Genomic DNA, 19,342 nt, shown 5'->3' with positions numbered 1-19,342 from the left:
TAATCATAATATAGCTGTGTTTTTATTCCAGGTGTGACTGACTCTTTTTACTATTATGACTGATCTCCGACAGAAAATGAGCTTTTTAGTCAGTTGAAATATTTCCATCAAAAAAAGGAAAAGGAAAAACAATATTATCTTTATTCTAGCTTTTCATTTGTCTACTTAATTACTAATTTTCTCACCACTGACAGCAGGAAAAAAGATAAATTAAGGGATGAAATTAGGAAATGAGCATGAAACAGAGATGCGGAGCATTCAAATCTAGACCAACAGATTCAATGATTACATTTCATTGAAATGGAATTTAATGATTTTTTTTCTCTGTATCCTGCATTTTTACTCGATTGGCTGATATTCAAAGATCAGCGTCTGTTATACGTAAGTAAAAACAAGATCTTTCCACAGCATTGCCAGTGCTCATAACAGCCAAGACAGGCAGAGCCCTCTAGAGGGAGCACTTGTCTTGCAGCATACACAAAGGTCAGTGGCACCTGGGAACTGATAATGTTTCCTCAGAGCATGACACAAACAGAGCATCAAGACACAGCAGCAGGAAGTGTGGCATCTGTTGAGTCAGTGCAGAAACAGACCTGCAAGCACTATCAGCTCTTACCCACAGGGATATTTTGGGTATTATATGCAGGGTTGTATAGCCTTGATTTGGGTGTAAAATCAAACAACCATGTACTGGGACAAGCTCTAATATGGTGACGCTTTTTGTGTTGTTATTTTTAGGCAGGTAATGTCATTGAGACACAGAAGGTCCTTAAAAGAGAATCAATATGACATTTGAAAGAAAGGCTTTGATTATTTGTGATGCCTTGATAGTTGTAGGTGGTCACAACTTGTTCTGATGTCTAACAATGCACACACATAATCAGGTAACAAACACAAATCTTTGACTGCTGAATCTCTGTCCCCTCTGACTCTGCCAGATGTTTTTTAAGCAGTTTCTGTTCCTGCTATTTGAACCGTTTCAGGGCACAGAACATTGCATTGCCCTTGTTTCCTGTGTTTTCTGTGGTAAGAGTTGTGTGACAGGAAACTGGAGTTAAAGGCTGTGAAGAGACACAGACTTAATGACATTCAGAAATATTGTTGCATCGATACATTCATGTTTGCTCTCCCAGTCAAATAAACGATTTGGTCTAAAATGATGTGCATGCAGTTAGCAGGCAATCATGAGACAAAGGCTGAAACACTGTTGATAAAAGCACTTAAGCTTCATGTCAAGTGAAACCCTTTGCATACTGAACAGAGCACTCTTTCGGCTTCACAGTTGCACTGCAAGTGCAGAGATGCAATAGAGGATCTTCACAGTTCTTTTTTAGGTTGATGTAAGGATGTAATGCTTTTAACCATTTCCATTGGCTTGTTTTGTGTATAACAAGTAGGATTTTTTTTTTTTGCAGCAATCATTTTCCCTTTTGTTTTCCACAGCCGCATGTCAGAGCTGTCTCATGACTTTGGGTGTCATACTTCTTTATTCTTTTGCTGACCAAGTAGTCCAGCATGTGATTCTTAACAGTCCATGTGACTATTGAAGCGATCAAAACAATTTGTTGCGGAAAGCCGCCTAATAAAGCAGTTAAGCTTCCTTTAGCATTCAGCTGATTCATTAACATTTAACAAATTATGTTTTCCTCATTGTACCTCGCACACAGATTCACCCAAAAGACATTTGTAAAACCGTGTATTGTATCGAGTATTGCAGGTGAACAGATGCATGACAACACCACACACCTACACCGTTCACCCTGAAAATGAAAATAAAATCAAACAAAAATATTATAAAAAACACAGGCATCCACGTTTTACTGACAGCCCGCCTCATTTTTATTAATGCTGGAAAAAGTACAAACATGAAATACAGATCCCTGGACAGAACTACGCAAACTAAACTAAAAAACGTTTGCAACCAAAAACCAAAATTTTTTACTTTGTTTGCCAATATTCACACACACACACACACACACACACACACACAGACACATGCATGCACGCACACACACGCACGCACACGCGCACACACACACGCTTCAGTTGTTTTGTGGGGCACAGAATCAGCATCATTGACCATACATAAGCATCTGTTAGGCTGATGTGCTGACTGCAGCAGCCTGAAATGAAAGAGCTGAAGAGAAATATCTGCGATAAAAAAAACATTAAACTCATTAAAGCATAAATGGCACATTTTAAGGAAATGATACTTGAGAAAAATAATCAATTCTGCACAAGTGTGACATTTGTTTTACACGAGCAGCTGAAATCAGTGGCATCCAAAAAAGTTCATATTCCCATCAGAAATATACAAACATAACAGTCATGCCAAGGAAGGAAGAATGTGGAATATCCAAGCAACATCCACTTTAAATATGTTTGTGTTACATCCAATATTATAGCCTCAGACCAAACTATTCAGTGTTCAACGTAGTTTAATTATATCACTGTTCCAAAAAGAAAAACGTGAATATTCAAAACAAATGAGAAAAGAGGAAGAGATAGCAGGGAAGGAGGACGTAAAAAGGAAGTAAGATGGCAAAGAGGAAGCGGCACAGAGACTCAAGAGAGGATTTGTTGAATAGAAAGGGGTTCAGTTATGGATAAATGGTTTCAGCTTTCATACTGCATGAGAATCACGAATTGAAAAAACAACAAGGAAAGAAATCTTCAGAAATCCTATCGCCAAATCATTGTGAGTTTGCCGTTGTCTTAATTCTCCTTTTATGGTTAGCACTTAATTAATGTTAAGGAGCAGTAGAGCTGCATTTTCGTAGGTTTGACTGAAGCTACTCGGGTTTGTGAAGCATTATGAAGGTTTCGTGATGTCTTGCCTGTCGTGTTACATGCAAGCCAGCATCTGATTCCTAAATATGAATGCTTCTCTGTTCACACCCTGCGATAAGAACTTCAAACCTTTACAAAAATAACTCCATCAGAGCTAAGTCCTTGACATTGTGAGGTTAGTGTATCAAATAAGCCTTGTGTGCAAGCATAGCCTTCTATCAAAAGCTCAGAAAAAGGGGCTCCAGCTGAGCGTGCTGATGGAAATAATATTCTGACAGGTGCTTGATGAGAGCCACACCGTCTCCATCAAGCTAAAGTGGAGCATGCCCAGCGCAAAGCCACACACCATATCAGTTAGGTGGTGTTTCCCCAGCAGCACCCGGGACACACCCACCAGGAGGGCCCACAGCACCAGCAGGATGCGTAGCGGCACAGCCAGGACCAGGTGAGACAGCAGGAACTTGGAGACCATGGCGGCCCGGCTGGCATGAGCAGCGGGGAAGGAGTAGAGGTCCATGGCGATGCAGTCCAAGAAGCTCGGCGCCATCTCCCAAGGTCCTTTGCGCTTCACCAGCCTCTGGACTCCAGCCACCGTCAGGATGTCAACAATGAGGGCTGTGGGGAAAAAAGGAGTGATTAAATAGGCTAAAAAAAAAAGTATGAAATGCTATAACCTAGACAATTCCAGTGGTGAAAGATTAAGACTCTGACTTTTGATAAATCTGTCAACAATACAGGACAGAACAATGGTGATAAGGGTATTGTACAGATAATTAGCATCTAAGAGTAACAAACTGCCTCAGTGGACTCGCTGTCTTCAAATAAAGCAGAAAACAACTATAGTACATCTGTAAACATATGTCTTGGTGACCAAGAATAACCAGTAAGGCATACAATACCGTCTAGCATTTGCTTTGAGTCCACATACCGGACATTTGCAGATGCTTTTTATAGCTCCATGGCACTCCCAAAAATATCCCTACCATTGCTGTCTTTAACTTCTGTTCAAGCCTGCCATCTTTATGCACACTCAACCAGCCACGCGCAAAATAAAGGCAGGCTAGTGGGGTGGAAGAGAAATCTAAATGCCAGAGGAAGAGGCGAGTTAAAAAAGTAATAACTGTTCAGGACATAAGCGAAGCAGACAATGAAAGCGGTGAGATGTGAGTGAGGACTTTGCTGCAGGGCCCAGGTGAGGTGAGTCAAGCAATGATCATGAATTTTATCAGCTGTAAATTCAAGCCTGTGTGTGGTGCCCTTCAACTGACTGATACTTCATAGTATGAAGATGGGGATTATTGATCAAAATTCTGGTTTTCATTTTTGCAGTTTCCCCCCCCCCCCCTAAAAAGTCCTGGTTGTGTTCGAAAAACTTGCTGATCGTGTAACTTCTTCACAGCTTCACAGGATTTATGTTCTTCAGTGTTCTTGGCTACAGTCAACTTTCACGTACAAAGAGTCACGTGGTCCGTCGTTAAAATACAAATATTGATTACAGCCACTTCAATTATTGTTGTATTGCTGGATTCTTTTGACAATAGAAAGCCACTCGAAATATAATGCTAACCTATCTGTTCCATAGAGCACAATGAAAAATGACTTAAAGACAACAGCTGTGTGATGTCATGTCTGCTTGTTACTGTCATCATCCCTCAAATACAGTACAAGGAGCTGGGCATCGGAGTACACCGGACTCACTTATCTGATCTCATCTGGAGAAGCAACGATAGCGATGTCATGGATTATGTCGCAATCACATCTGCATACCTGAAGCATCTACTCGTTGGCTAAATGTTCCCTTTTTGAATGAATATATCTATATGGAGTAACTAAGTTACACAGAAGAAGAAGAAGAAGAAGAAGAAGAAGAAGAAGAAGAAGAAGAAGAAGAAGAAGAAGAAGAAGAAGAAGAAGAAGAAGAAGAAACCAAAGCAGAGCTACACCTCGGTTGATAAAGATGAGAACATCTGCTGCACAGTCAAGGTCTGCTTCGGGAGTCTCGGACATGTTCAGTCGTCTTGTAGACAGTCCCAGTCATTTCAAAACACTGTATGGGAAATATTTCTGCACTGCAGTTTATACGCTGATGGCTGTGGACTGAATTAAACCAAACCTGACAGTCCAGTCTGGGCTGATTACTTCCCTGTTCGGTGAAAACAAAACTGAATTTCAGTCAGCGTTAAATATTAATTCCCCACCACTGTTCAGCATGTTCGTAGATTTTCTCCAGACAGACCTCAATAGACTAGAAATGATCCTGGAGCGACAAATAATGAACACGCATTTGGGGCTGAACAATGTCCCAAACACAATGCAACAGTCTCCTAAATCCAGAGATTTACTGGCGTCCAATCGGAGCTTAAAGTAGCCACAGCCAGGAGATTTGTATCCTGCCCCTTTTGTCATTAAAATGTGTTTGGTCCCAGACTGTGCATGTGTTTGTGTACAATCGGATGCAACTCTGCAGAAAATACTTTGGACATATTTGTCATTTTGAGTCAGTACTTGATGGATGGCATCTATTGTTACAGTACATATTGGTACGGTGTAACTCATAACAAGTTGCATCAACACCAGGAAAAATATTAAATCCCTCCCCTTTAATACATCATAGTGACTTTCCTGAACAAAAATGTTGACGTTCTGGCTTGTTCTTCTTGCAAAGTCTGGATTTAGCTGATTTTTCTTCTCTTCTCTGTTGCTGAGGGACAATCATCACAATGTGTATAACGTGCCAATCAGAATGATGCACAAGGACTATTTTTGTATCATTAAGTGTCTGAGTTTGAAAACACAAACTGGTACCACTTTCTAACAAGCCATACCTTATATTTAAACATTTTAGCCAATGGCTTTACAATGGTAAATAATACATTCATTGATACTTTATAGAGCAGTAATAAGTCAGTTATAAGTACAATTTGTAGGTGTTCATGTTGTGGAGACCCGTTTTTAATCCCAAGATCTATATATATACAAAACAAAAGATATATTAATCATTCAAAATGCAACTTGTGAACCCTTGTTAAAATGTATGTTACTGTATGGCTGGAGCATTTCTTTGCAGTTACAACACAGTGGAGGTTGACACAGCTGGCTGATTTCACAGGCCAAAGACAGAAAGTGAATTATAGCTTCACCCAGAAAAGGGAAAGAAGGTTGTGAGCGCATGCCATTCTAGTGGCTTGCTTCTCTTGTGCGGTGCATTCTGGGTACCGAACTGCTACTGAAAGTTTTGGAGCTGGTTAGATGGTGAGTGTGGTGTGGCATTTACCAAGCAGCAGGTTGACCAGCACCTCTTGCCCTGCCAGAGTGTTACTCCTCGTCAGGCACACGATCGTGCCAATGATCCACGTGATGCCGTGCCCCGTGAGGGCCAACATGCCCACCATGGAGCGGCAGCCTCCCCAGGAGGAGGACGTGTTGGCGCACGCCCCCATGCGCTTGGAAAGGCAGATGTCGATGGCGAGGAGAGAGTTAATCGCTATCCCCTTGAATGAAGGGTTCAGCTGCATGCAGTCTTCCTCTGGCATTTTGGTGCCATTATCGGCAGGCTCTTCACTCGGCTGGCTTGTTTGGTGCTTGTTTTGACCCGGTCGCCTTGCGCCGCCTCTGCTCTCGGAGGGGCCGCCAGCACCGCCGCCGCCGCCGCCGCCGACGACTCCACCGCGGGGAGGCTGGTTCAGGGATACGAACTCCGGTCTGCTCAGGACGCTGTTTCTCTCCCGCGCCCTGGATCTCACATTGTAACTCGAGGGCATTGTTTTGGATAGGGCCAAGCTCTCCTCTGTGGGCGCAACAGCCGATTGTCAATCTCCGGAAGATGATTCAAGTGGTGCGAGTTCACCACGACAGCGAAACGTCCCAGGATAAACCCCCCTACACAAGTCCTCCCCCTCCTGTGGCCTTAATATATATATTTAGAATCACTGGACTGTGCGATGGCCATGCTGTTTATACCGCAGCCCATGCACGCTGGGTGAGATTGAATGGCATTCGCCTCGGCCAATCCAGTGAAACCCGATCTACAGCATGGAGATAAAATAACAACATGAGCGTCTCGTTACGCCACAGCATGGCAATCACACGGTAAACAGGTGCTTTTACTGCGCGTACTGCTGACAACAGCCTCCGCGTCGGAAATGTGCAAGAAATACGCAACACACGGTGTCGTCTTACCAAGCGAAGGATGAATACGAAGCACAACGCATCACTCTAAATCTGCCTCCATAACACCTCTGATATCCTGGCGGCGAGGAGAGATGGGGGGCGGGGGGGGGGGGGGGGGCGGGGTCTAGCATGAAGCGACGCGGGCAAAACCCTGAAACGGTTAACCGTCAGCACAACATCCCCACAGTGCAGCATTCGGTACTTCCGTGCGGATTTTACGTAGTTTACGCATAAACCCGATTCCACCTCTGCAGTGCTCCCTGCTGTGGAGCGGAGTTGTCCAAGGTGCTTAAACAGACAGTAGCAGGACCGAGGAGCACCCTATTGTGATGTCAGCTTTATTGAGCGAGAGAGAGAGAGAGCGAGAGAGAGAGAGAGAGAGAGACAGAGAGAGAGAGAGAGAGAGAGACAGAGAGAGAGAGGGGGGGGGATTGCCAAAGTGTTGCAATGCTCCCAAACAAAAAGCTAATAAAAAAATAAAATCACACCACATAATCAAAATATGATCGTGAGACCATATATCATAGATTATTTCTTACTTATCATAACCCATCACAGACATATCCAGCCTGCCCCGAAATAAACAAACTTCAAATAAACTTCATTGGCATGAATGTTGATGGCAATTACAGTTGAATATTACATTACATATAAACATTGTTTATAACATAAATAAAATACATAATTATGCACAAGTTCATATTATTGTGTATCCCCAGGTTAATTATTTAAATGAATGTGATAAAGTTAGTAAACAAATGCCACTACTACACAAATACTATAACCTTTAATAATGATAATACATGATTATTATTAATAAAAACATTATAACGTGTAAAGGGACAAAATGTAATTTTCGACATCACACAAAGGCCTAGAAGGTGGTTTGAGGTGAACTGTTAAAATACTTAATAATTGTATCAGGCTGAAATCCCCTGCGCCTACATTTCCCAGCATGCCTGCAACCCAGAGCGGAAGTGTCGCCTCAACGATACTTATAAAGCTGCTTCCCAGGCAGCTGAAATAGACGTAGCGGGGTGAACCTGCCGTGGCAGCGATGGGACGAGCACGGAGAAATGACAGCTTGTGCAGGAATTTCGGCTGAACTGCATCCCATCACAGACAGGGCTGCAACTGCCGGCTCGGTCCAACTATGTGACAGCTGGCATTTTTTTTTTCTCCCTTTCGAGGCATTATATGCTGTTTTTATTTATTTTGTAAAATGGAAGAATGGATCCGGTGAAATGGGTGATAAAGTTGACCCGGCGGTGTCCTTTGTATGTCGCGTGGATGAAACGCGACTCGATTGCAATGCTTGTGGAAAGGCTACCTCTGTCTGTGGGACGGTGAAATAATTTGCAGCTGCAAATAACGGGAGCGACTGTGAAGGAGATAACGGAATTACCTCTCGGACCGAAGAAACTGTGTGTGCCGCCGTTCACTCTGAATTTCTCCAGGATTTCACCCTGCTAGACACTGGACACTTTCCAGTGCACTGTTTTATAGGTAGACTTTTTTTGCATGTTATTTTTGTCAGCCAAAAATAGACTGCACGAGCCGTTAATCCGCACGTGTATAAAATCGTTCAGTGTAACGCGCTTCCATCGTTAAATTACACTTTTTATTGTGAGGAATTGAGGCTATTGCGGATTAAAGGGACATAAGGCTGCTCCACATAGTATGAGCACCACCCCTGCGCTGCCATTAGTCGTTTGTAACTGTCCGCGCGTGCACTGTCCTGCACAACATTTTTGATTATGATTCCTGTCACCAGCTGGACAGAGAGCATTGGCCTTTGAATGGTCCAGCGATGAGCTGGTAGTGACGTAAAGAACCACACAAAACAGAACATGACGCCAAGATGTAACATTATAGTATTTGTTCATTATTTAGCTCATAATTAACCTGAACCTTTTACGCGCATCTTTCCAATGGATGCATGTCGCCAAAAAAGGTCAAGTCCTTATGTGATAAAAGCGCATTGAGAAGGCGATGCCTTGTAACTTGGCAGCATGAAAACAGCAGTGCACGGATAAAGGAAAGTTACCTGCACTTGTTTGATGAAGTTGCGTTTACGCACCGGAAAGCATGCGCTCAACAAATGTGAAGATTTCCTAGGCCTGTCTTCTTTTTCTTTTCTGAAAGTAGTTTTTGCATCAAAGATGCATGGCTTTCTGAGACAGTCTGCTGTGAATAAGCACTTTTCAATCTGGTAAGCTTTTTTTCTGGAAAACATGATGTGGAACCACCTGTGGTGATTTTCTTGCTGTTTCCATGCGTCTTTCTTCTTCTCCAGACCTCTGGACGTTGTTGTGGATTGTGTTGCTATTTAATGCAATGGGCTGTATCCAGAGTATCAGGTGTAAGCCCAAGAGTTTCCGAGACAGTATCATCGTCGTGGAGGTGAACACTTCCATCGACCCCAACCCTACCAGCATCGACGAGTCATCCAGCGTGGTCCTGCGCTACAGGACACCGCACTTCCGAGCTTATGCCCGGGTCCTAGTGCCGCCAGTAGCCGGTAAAGAGACATGGACCATTGGCTGGATTCAATCCTGTAACCACATGGAGTTCTACAATACGTATGGAAACAAGGGGATGTGAGTATCATCATTAGGTGATGGTTAGGTGATGCGCATGTGTTGAGCACATTTGGTTGAGACTCATGGACCAGGCAATAATGACAAATATTATTTTAAGGAGAATTATAACTGAATGAATAAAGCCATTAAAGCTCGGTTAGGTTCATTTGCTGCAACTGTCGCCTCTTCCACAATTCAGAATTGTTCTGCTTCTATCAATTAGTTACTTTTTTGTTCCATGAAATGTAAAATATTTTTGAAGAAATGCCAGTCAAAACTTCTCAGAGCCAAGGAGACATCTTGAAATGTACTCATATTACTATCAAATATGACAAAGAGCAGCAGCAACTCCTGCTGGAACCTGAGAAAGAGGAAAAAATATTCTTGAAAAATGACTGACACGATGAATCTATTATCAAAATAGTACCAAATATATTTGTTTGTACCACCAAACTCTGATTAAAACACGAGACACGTTTGGAGAGATCTCCCAAAAATAGAGAACTACACAGATTATTTGAACTCAAGCACATGAGGCACCTATGGCCAAAGAAAGAGTCATTGTGAGTGTGTTGGCGTTCCTGTTTTTGTATTAGACATCATTCTGAACACATTGTTCAATGGAAATATTCTAGTGAAACTTGTCTATGTTGCATCTGAGTTGCCCAGTGGAACGCCAGCATCAGTCTGTGCCGTGCAATCAACATATTACACATTAATATCTGTATTCAGAGAGTTAAGTAAAATAAATTGAACTGTCTGAAAGTGAACTTTAATGTTCAATCAGTAGCTGAGCTATCTTCATGTGCGCCTGTGGCTGCAGGCCTGCAGGCTACTTCAAAAGCTGACAGATATGAGAGCAGGGCACTTGTCACCACAGTTATCTTGCATTAGCCGTGACAAACATGGGCAAAATCAGCTTTCAGAAAAAATGCTCATGACACAGATAATAGGCCTCTTTCTCATTCTCTGTCCCTTTCTTTCTCCTCTTTTTTCAAAGTGAGAGTGTGTATGTGTGTGTGCGATAGTGGTACACAAATGTTAGAAAAGTAGCATTGTTATATCCTGTAGTGGGCAACGACAAGCTGACATGTACCCAGAACATGCTTTAGCTGTAGACGTTGCAGCTGCACGTCTAAGATTAGAGACACAGTCCCCTCCCCAACACCCCAAACCCAGTATAGTCCTACGTGTGTGTGTGTGTGTGTGTGTGTGTGTGTGTGACTTTTAAAGTTTCTCTCATCTTTCAAGGTGTGAAAGATTCCTTTAAATATTGTATTAACTACAAACAAACGGGCTGCAAAGTAGTGTGTAAGTATATGTGCTGATAGGAACAAAGCTCCAAAGGCACGACATTTTCTGTCCAAACAATACACAATTAAGAGAGAGCATTCTCCAAAATCATGTCAGCACAATGATAAATACAGACAACCCACCTAGACAAAAACGACTGATCACCAACATCTACATTCTGTATCCGTCACACTTAAAACATTTACGTTCTATGTCATCGCATACCCCGGTATTAAAGTCGTTAAACTTCACAACCACATTAAGGCCACCTATACTTTATGTTCTTTTTAAAAAATGTCAAGGTGCTAAAAATAGGAGCTGTGGCAGAAGTGAAACTAAAAAAGAAGCGAGTGTGCATCTGTTGTAACAGTTTGATAGGATTTGCATTCGCTCTAATGTTTCTTAAAATGAACGTGAAGGCGAGACTTTCATATTTCAGGCGGAACTTCCTGCCAATATTCTTGGTAGAGCCGTGTGGTAGTCTACACGACACACACACACACAGGTGGGGAGGCTTACGCATGCTGTAATTGATTCATTAACTGCATTGGCACCCTATTTTCTTAATTTCTACTCCTACAAAGTTGGTCCAATCTTCGCCATCTGTCATTGTGCCTCACCAACAGAATTGTGATACTCGAAACCATTTGCTTGCAACATGCAAATGAATGCTGCAGCAAATGTTGCAGAAACAGGAAATGAGCTGTCATGTTCCAGATGTGTTCATTTGATTTTAAACTGGATGTTATTTAAGACTATCAACTATATAAAAGGGGATATTGTTAAAAAATATATGTATTTTGTACAATTGAACTTTCAGTGTTTCATTTAGGCTGGTCAAGTTTACAAAGTACTACCAGTGGTTGAAGCTGGACGAATCAACCATTTATCCGTTCTTTGGCGAACTATTCCAACCACAATATGTGTAGCTAACCCTTTAAACTCTTTATTGTCCTTTAAATGTTTGCGATCTATTTCAGCCATCCATTACTTTTCGCTAACTGTTTAGACTGCTCTCTTGCTATCTAGTTTGCACACACTCTCAGGCACAACATGTGGTGCTCAGGTGTTATAGCTCAATCAATCTGTGGATATATATATATATTGTTTTGCCAAATCATAATCCACGATCATTCCAAGTACCCCCTGGCAGCTGCAGTAGTAGCCTACTCCCTGAGCTGAGTACCCCTGGTTGGGAATCACTGTGCTCGAGTGCATTGCAACATTTGCAATAACAATGTGATGCAGTTGAATATACATATATGAATATATATATATATATATATATATATATATATATATATATATATATATATATATATATATATATATATATATATATATATTGAGTGACTGTTTTTTCATTGCGGTTCTGTCACAAACACTCACAACACTTATGTCAGACCATTTCGCTGTGACGAAGCAGGCAGTGAAGACAAAAAACAGGAAGTGAGCCACGTCTCTGCAACGCTTTCTCCACTCATACAGTTCCTCAGCGGGGGGGACGACTCCCCATCGCACCTGTGTGCAGTCGGCTCCGCTTGATGTGTTCACTGTTAAACTGTCGTCTGAGTTCCTGACAAAATGGAGAATTACTGCAAATTGTTTTGGAGGCATCCGTTGAGAGGATCAAGTGATATGTTTTTTTTTAAGAACAGAACTGTACGCGCACACACACACACACACACACACACACACAAGGGCCAGCTTTTATCATGCATAACATGCTCATCTCACCCCCTGGGTGAATACATAAATCAGAATGTGAGACCGGGCCAAGCAGGCAGGAAGTCATGTGGCTGGTGATCACACTGTTATCTCGTCCCTCCTGCTGATCCTCGGCCTCGATGAATGAAAGGTATAATCTTATTCCTGCTGCGGGCAGAAAATCCATAGACGGACAGAACAGAGGTGTCAGGTCACTTGAGCCGTTCAGTGCCGCCCGCTGTGTGTGTCACAGTATTTTATTCTTGCATTCTGTTTTTCCTCTGCAGTTCTAGAAGATCCAACTGTGTCAACTCCTTGTGTCTGTCGTGTGTTGTTGGTAACGATAGCAAGAAGGAGACTTGTCACACTGTTAAGATGCAAATGATCCTCTATTATACAGAGAGGATTAGACTGGAGAGCGTTTTACGCGAGGAATCCTTTTGGTTTGGTTTAGTGCGCCAGAGATAAACTTAAAGGATAATTCTGGTTTGTTACAACTCTTATTTTTGTACTTTCTGGCCATGATTCATATCAGCAACAGAAATGATGACATCAGATTTAAATTATTTTTATCAAACTAACAGTTTCAAACATCCATGTCAGTTTACAATTTCCTGATTTAACTTCGGCTTCCTGCACTTGTGTGTGCATACAGTTGTGCAATGACGCCATATCATACATTTCACCAATGCTCGCTTCCGAAGGAAGTGGTTTGAATAAAAAACAGGTTGTTTGTTGTTCGCTCGTGTTTCTTGCCCCGTCAGTTATTATAACCGGTAGACATGATGACCAAAACTATAACTAGACCAAATTTATAGTAAAGTGCAATTGTCCTTTAATCACAACAGCCACATAAGCTCCATTTCTGGGTAAATCCTCATCTGTGACTTTTAACCTCCAGGTCGAGTTGGGAGCTCCCCGACCTGCGTGATGGCAAAATCCAGGCCATCAGCGACTCGGATGGGGTGAACTACCCGTGGTACGGCAACACCACGGAGACCTGCACTGTGATAGGCCCCACCAAGAAGGACACTAAGTTCACTGTTAGTATGAATGACAATTTTTACCCCAGCGTGACCTGGGGCGTGCCCGTCAGCGACAGCAACGTGCCTCAGCTTAGCAGCATCCGCCGCGACCAGAGCTTTACGACGTGGCTGGTGGCCATCAACCAGGCCACCTCAGAGACACTTGTGCTGCAGACAATCCGCTGGAGGATGCGGCTTCACATCCAAGTGGACCCAGAGAAGCCTCTGGGTCACAGGGCTGCTCTGAACGAGCCCGTGGCCCAGGAACAGCCCAAGATCCTGGGCAAGAATGAGCCCATCTCCTCTAACGCCATGGTCAAGCCCAACGCCAATGACGCCCAGGTGCTGATGTGGCGGCCAAAGAATGGTGACCCCATGGTGGTGATCCCACCCAAATACTGACCTGCTTCACTGACCAGACTGGCCTTGGATACCTGAACCGTATCATCTCTTATTTCTTCTCTTTCTTTTGTTCCTGCTCGTCACCAGCTCTCACAGAGAGAAAAACGGGCAAACGAAACCACCTCTGAGAAGAAGACCAGTTGTTGCTCTGAGGTTGGGGGGGGGTGGCTTGAACACTGGAGTGAACAAACTGCAACCATTCTACCTTCAAACTGGGTCCGGTCGCACTGTGCTAAATGAAATCATTGCAAAAATGAAGAACAAAAGAATTTCTTTTGTTTTTTCATTTCAGTTTTTATATGTTGGCTGTTTTGGGCCAAGTGATATGGGGTTTGTGAGTGTGGCTGGATTTAAGTATTTACGTGACCATGTCTGCACACATGCTACACGCATGGATAAGCACAAACCTTGTGTATGAATACCAGTTGTGTTTTTATTTATGGGCTGGGAAAAGTGCATTTAATTGTGTTTGTTGTTGCATTGGGTGACACACTAGATTTTAGGACTTTTTTAAAAAAACATGCAAGACATTCAATCCATGCTGCCTTAAGTTTACATTGCTTCCCATTGCAAACTTTTTTCCGCCTTAAACACAGTGCAATGCAGTAGTTTTGCTCAATCGTCCAGTCTCTTCCAGACATGTTGGTGCTGGAATGTGTGGGTTTAGAACAGGGATGACACCACAGAAGAAGACCCGGGTCTGAAGGCTTTTATGTTCAGTCGCATTTACACGACAGCTGTATTGTCTCACGAGTACAAACCAGCATTATGCGTCGACACAGTTATACAACCCGACGAACGCGTTGTGTTTCAAGTGCGTTATGCAACAGAAGTGAAGCTCTGTACTGATACCAGAGAACAGCAGTGAAGCCAACCCTCGTCAATGGCACTCAACACAATAACGCGCAACAACAACTTGAGCACAAAGTACTCAATGGCGCTCCTCAGCTAACCTCATTCAATTCACTTCATTCTGTTTGTTGCTTTCAACATCAGAACACTTCTTTTCCTTTCTCTGTATCACTCCATCTCAGGGCCCCTCTTCTCACTTCCTTCCCTTCTCTCGTAGCATCCGTCCTGTCTGGCCACAGTGAGTAACTGTGTTTGCATTGCTCACGTTGAACAATCAATACTTTGATTCATAAGCAGCCACAGACAGGAGAAATAACTGGGGACTTGATAACTGGAGAATGAAAACAGCAGGATACTTGCTGGGCTGTCAGTCTTGACAATCTTATACACTTTTATATGTAGTTATTGCCCTCCTTCAAAACAATAACACCCCTTTTCTTTCTGTAATATTAAAACTCAAAACATGTCTCTCATGTTAACGGGGGTTTTGTCCCTCACCCTCGGTCATCTGTAATCCTCACCTGCCCCAGAGTTCTTCCTCCCCCGGACTTCCCCTCTTCTTTCTCTCGTTTCGTTTGGTCTGTTGTCGAGGCCGAAGAGCAGAGCACGAGGCATGCGAGTTTGATCCTGACTGCTCGGTTGGCATATAGATGACCCACTTCTCTGCCCTGCCAGTTGTAGCTCTCGCTGCAGAAACGTGGGGGTTTCTCTCCCTTTATTTCACCGCCAGGCACAAACACGCATAGAGAAAGAGCTCTGGTCAGCTACAGACACCAACATTAAATTAGATGATGCCTGTTTGGCTGTTAATCTCTGAAAAGTGCATCAGCTGCAAACTCCAAACACTTAAAAGCAGAGAGAGAAGCCAAAATATGGGTATAAAGTTATTTATGCACACATAAGCGTTTAGAATCTGTTAATGAGCTCTGTACGTTTCTTTTTCTATTAATGGCCAGTTTTTCACTTTCAGATGTTACAAACATCTTGCAAGCTCACTGCTCTGACCAAGTTCTGTGTCTGAAACCAAAGAAATAATTTACGTGCAAGTCTCACCTGCTCATGTATTTCACAAAGATCAGTAAGCTGCTGCTATTTCAGTTCATCAGCGTCTCCTCACGAGCAACTGTACAAAGCCTTTATCCCTCAAACTCGGTACAGGGTTTGTGTTTTTTTTAGGACATTATGTACATTTAACTGCACAAAACAATATTATTTTGTGAATTAACTCATCAGGCAAGTACGATGATTTGGCCAATATTTCTACCAAGGAACAACTTGACATTTTGGGGAATATGCTTCATCACTTTCTTGCAGAAAATTAGAGGAGAAGATTGATTCCACTCTCACGTGTGTAAGCTAAATACGAAGCTCCAGCCGGCAGTTAGCTTAGCTTAACGAGGCTAGAAAAAGGGGGAATCAGTTGGTGTTTCAATGCTTTATGCTAAGCTAAGCGTGTCCTGGCTCTAGCTTCATATTTAACGTGCAATATTGAGAGCTCAGCTGAACCAGAGCTCAAACATCAACTCCCGATGTCCACTTGATGCCACAAACTGAACTGCTTTGTTCACATCAGAACTACATTTGAAGCTTACACATGGCTACATGGAGACACTCCTGCTCGGCTCAACCGCGGTAGCCTTTGCTCCAGGCTGGGTCGCAGGGAGAAGGGAAGTAAGAGGCTGTTGGGGGATTGCTGTCATAATTAGATCTGCAGTGACACACTTGCATGCCCTAGATGGGCTGAACTGTACCGAGTCGGTGTCATGCAACGCAATGGCCGGATAAAGTCATGGTTGAGGTTTAAGTGAGGCCAAACAGCAAAGGTCAGGGTCAAAGTCTTTGGGTGAGGCGAGCTGTCAAAGTCCGAAAATGTCCTGCAGACAGTCGAGCGGCGGCGGGGGAATGAATATGAAGGGTGTCAACAAATTAAATCCATTTAGACATTATAGCCGGCCTGAAATAACAGTGACATTTACCAAGCCCAACTTGGATTTCAAGCACAAGTTATTTCAATTGGCGGTTTGTTTTGAATGCAGCAGAGAAAGCTCATGTTATAAACTCGGCGACCTCTCGCCTGACGTATAGCATACATACGTCGTCATGTCTTGCAATGACCCATGGACACCGTGGATAGTACCTGAGCTGGACTACATTTAATGTTATTAAACCTTGACACGCAGATGTTTCCCGCCCTCACAACATGCACGTGTGTGTGTGTGTGTGTGTGTGTTAAATCCCATTGGAGGGACTTAGGCGGGATGAGGAGTTCCACTCATGTGCTTCTGCTGTTGAGTCATGATTCTCTCTCTCACACAAACACAGTGCATGAAAGGTTACGTCCTTGTCATAAAACAGGGACAGAGCTTGCCCGCTCACATGCACATGCACACGCACACACACACACACACACACACACACCCTGGGGGGAAGGAGCAGGCCAGGTGTGGTATCTGATTGTCACAGCAGGACATTGGCAGTGAGAACTCATTCAATTAGCCGTGCACGTGGACCGTCTGAACACATGCACATGCTACAAAGCCATATGCACAAACACACCTGTTTACTAATAATCAGGGAGTGATTCATGCTTTGATGTGAAAGAGAAATGGAAGTATAGAGGTCATTGAGTGGGTGCCTGTCAACTATCAACAGCATATATTGTAGGATAAGGGCACGAAATGTCTTCTGTGTGTGTGTGTGTGTGTGTGTCTGAATCTGTTTGGATGTGTTGATGTGTATTTTATGTGAACATAACAGAAGAACTTCATAAATGCTTTATGTGCTTCCTTAAATAAGCCACAGAAAAACAAAATGGCACATTGTTTGTTTGCCGTATGGAGGGCCAAGGGTGCCAAAATTGGACAAAGCCAAAACTATGCAGTGGGACAGAGTAACTCATGAACTCTTGGCATTCAATACCAGGCCTGTTTTCAGTTGTTTCTGGTCATTCAATGCGTCGTGCATAATTTGTATTTCCTGAGAAACATTACAAATGCAAAATGTAGCCATGTGGAAGATTCTTTGTTGCGGTGTGTTCTGCTTGTAGGGCTGAGCCAAGTGGATGAAAGGGAAGGGCTGCTACCTTTGCTTCTGATCGTCATGTAGCTACTGAACTCCCCACGAATCATCAGTGAATCAATAAACCCTTTCATTTAAACCAATAAGACATCCCAAGTTCACAATCGCCATCGCCTGCCTTCATTTTCTGACTTTGACTTGTGGTTCTATCCCATGAAATTGAAAAGTTCATCTTGCCGTTTTCCTTCAAAAAACAAAATCAACACAGTCCCCGTGGTTGGAACACAACCCCAGATGTAGCACAGAAGACACAATCAGCGACTTTGTATGTTTTCTCATTTTTGTTTGGTTTGTTTTCCGCATATACAGCACTGAAATAGTTAAAGCAGTTTGTGTACTTCTGTTCAGCTTTGACTTTTACACCAATACTTGAAAATGGGTCAGTTCTGGCAAATATTGAAAACTGTGAAAATGCACAACACTGGGGAAACAAACCCAGAAAAAAATGAATATATAAAAAGGTCTTTTTCATGAATTAATAAAATGTACAAACATTATCTGTCTTTCCTTTTCCTTTCAGCTTTAATGTGGAGATGTGCTTTTCAAACTGAAAACAACAATGAGTTTCCTTTGCTGTCTGGCAGATTTACACTCTGCATTGCCTTCCTCAATGACTAATTATACTGAATGAATCTAGTAGTTTCATCCTGAAAGCCTGCATAGGAACAAACCCCCGAGGCTACACATACATGGATGAGCACACGATGTACCGTGTGCCTCGGCCTGTCAAGACATTTCTACAGCATCGGAAAAGACGTTGCTGTTCTATAGAGTCTCTTTTTGTCGACGGCGGTGACTAAAAGCAATGAAAGGAGACAGAGTCAAGTAAGGACGTGTAATAGAGTGAGAGAATGGGAGAGAATCAAAGGAGGACAAAGAAAGAAAAAGAAAAATACAGTTGAGATTCTTTATTTGACATACCGTACGTACAGTGGACAAATAAACTGAAAAAAGAAAAGAAATAAGGGAAAACCTATGAGAGAACTTGAATTGTTAAGTACCTGTTTATTGCGAAAAATGACAAATAAATTAATTTAGCATATGAACCTCATACTGCAGCACAATTCATTTCAGGGGTGTGCAGTGTGTGTCTGCCTGTCTGTTTAAAGAGATTGCCTTTAAAGCGGGGAGAGAGAAATACTCCAGCGTCTGTGTGGAGAATGACTTCTTATTATCTCCCCTCCAGCTCTCATTGTTGACTCATTCACAGTTCCTTTCAATCTTATTCCTTGATAGTTTTTTTGGGATTTTATTTGAAAAGATAAAACTGGCAATATATTATATTTTTCATTGAAAAGACCAATACTTTTCTGACTTGCCTCCCCTGTCTGCGGCAGGTAAATCCTTTCAAATGTCAAAACGCATGAATCTGAATTCAGTCATTGGAATGCAAGAGGGTACACAAGTATGCTGAACAGCAATAACAGCAGACGAGTTCTTTTC

General features: G+C 42.7%; 2 protein-coding genes across 5 annotated transcripts; one reads left to right on the top strand and one right to left on the bottom strand.

The window, feature by feature from the left end:
* Window positions 1–23: 23 nt before the first annotated feature.
* On the bottom strand, window positions 24–7,038 carry LOC306792775 (inactive phospholipid phosphatase 7-like). Its single transcript, XM_079290075.1, has 3 exons — window positions 6,970–7,038; window positions 6,065–6,815; window positions 24–3,405 (listed from the first exon to the last, which is right to left on the bottom strand). The coding sequence occupies exons 2-3, from the start codon at window positions 6,549–6,551 to the stop codon at window positions 3,017–3,019; spliced, it is 876 nt and encodes a 291-aa protein (XP_079146201.1). The 5' UTR covers window positions 6,552–6,815; window positions 6,970–7,038; the 3' UTR covers window positions 24–3,016.
* A 909-nt stretch (window positions 7,039–7,947) lies between these two features.
* fam78ab (family with sequence similarity 78 member Ab) lies at window positions 7,948–18,390 on the top strand. 4 transcript variants are annotated; one of them, XM_079289484.1, is made up of 3 exons: window positions 7,948–8,466; window positions 9,257–9,560; window positions 13,444–18,390. In XM_079289484.1, the coding sequence occupies exons 2-3, from the start codon at window positions 9,298–9,300 to the stop codon at window positions 13,967–13,969; spliced, it is 789 nt and encodes a 262-aa protein (XP_079145610.1). In that variant the 5' UTR covers window positions 7,948–8,466; window positions 9,257–9,297; the 3' UTR covers window positions 13,970–18,390. The 4 variants fall into 4 exon arrangements, with proteins under 4 accessions (XP_079145610.1, XP_079145612.1, XP_079145611.1 ...); XM_079289486.1 differs by having other exon boundaries at window positions 7,948–9,172; window positions 9,313–9,560; XM_079289485.1 differs by having other exon boundaries at window positions 7,948–9,172.
* Window positions 18,391–19,342: the final 952 nt, after the last annotated feature.

The sequence above is a fragment of the Melanostigma gelatinosum genome, assembly GCF_949748355.1.
Source record: "Melanostigma gelatinosum genome assembly, chromosome: 18".
Lineage (NCBI taxonomy): Eukaryota > Metazoa > Chordata > Actinopteri > Perciformes > Zoarcidae > Melanostigma > Melanostigma gelatinosum.
This window is presented reverse-complemented; position numbering and strand designations above follow the sequence as displayed.

What these genes read in the sequence shown, in the direction of transcription:
- fam78ab (XM_079289483.1), top strand. Translation starts at nt 9,235, where the DNA reads ATGCGTCTTTCTTCTTCTCCAGACCTCTGGACGTTGTTGTGGATTGTG. An exon ending in ACGTATGGAAACAAGGGGAT is followed by an intron (nt 9,561 to 13,443) that starts GTGAGTATCATC and finishes TTTAACCTCCAG; the next exon opens with GTCGAGTTGGGAGCTCCCCG.
- LOC306792775 (XM_079290075.1), bottom strand. Translation starts at nt 6,551, where the DNA reads ATGCCCTCGAGTTACAATGTGAGATCCAGGGCGCGGGAGAGAAACAGC. An exon ending in GCTGGTCAACCTGCTGCTTG is followed by an intron (nt 3,406 to 6,064) that starts GTAAATGCCACA and finishes TTTTCCCCACAG; the next exon opens with CCCTCATTGTTGACATCCTG.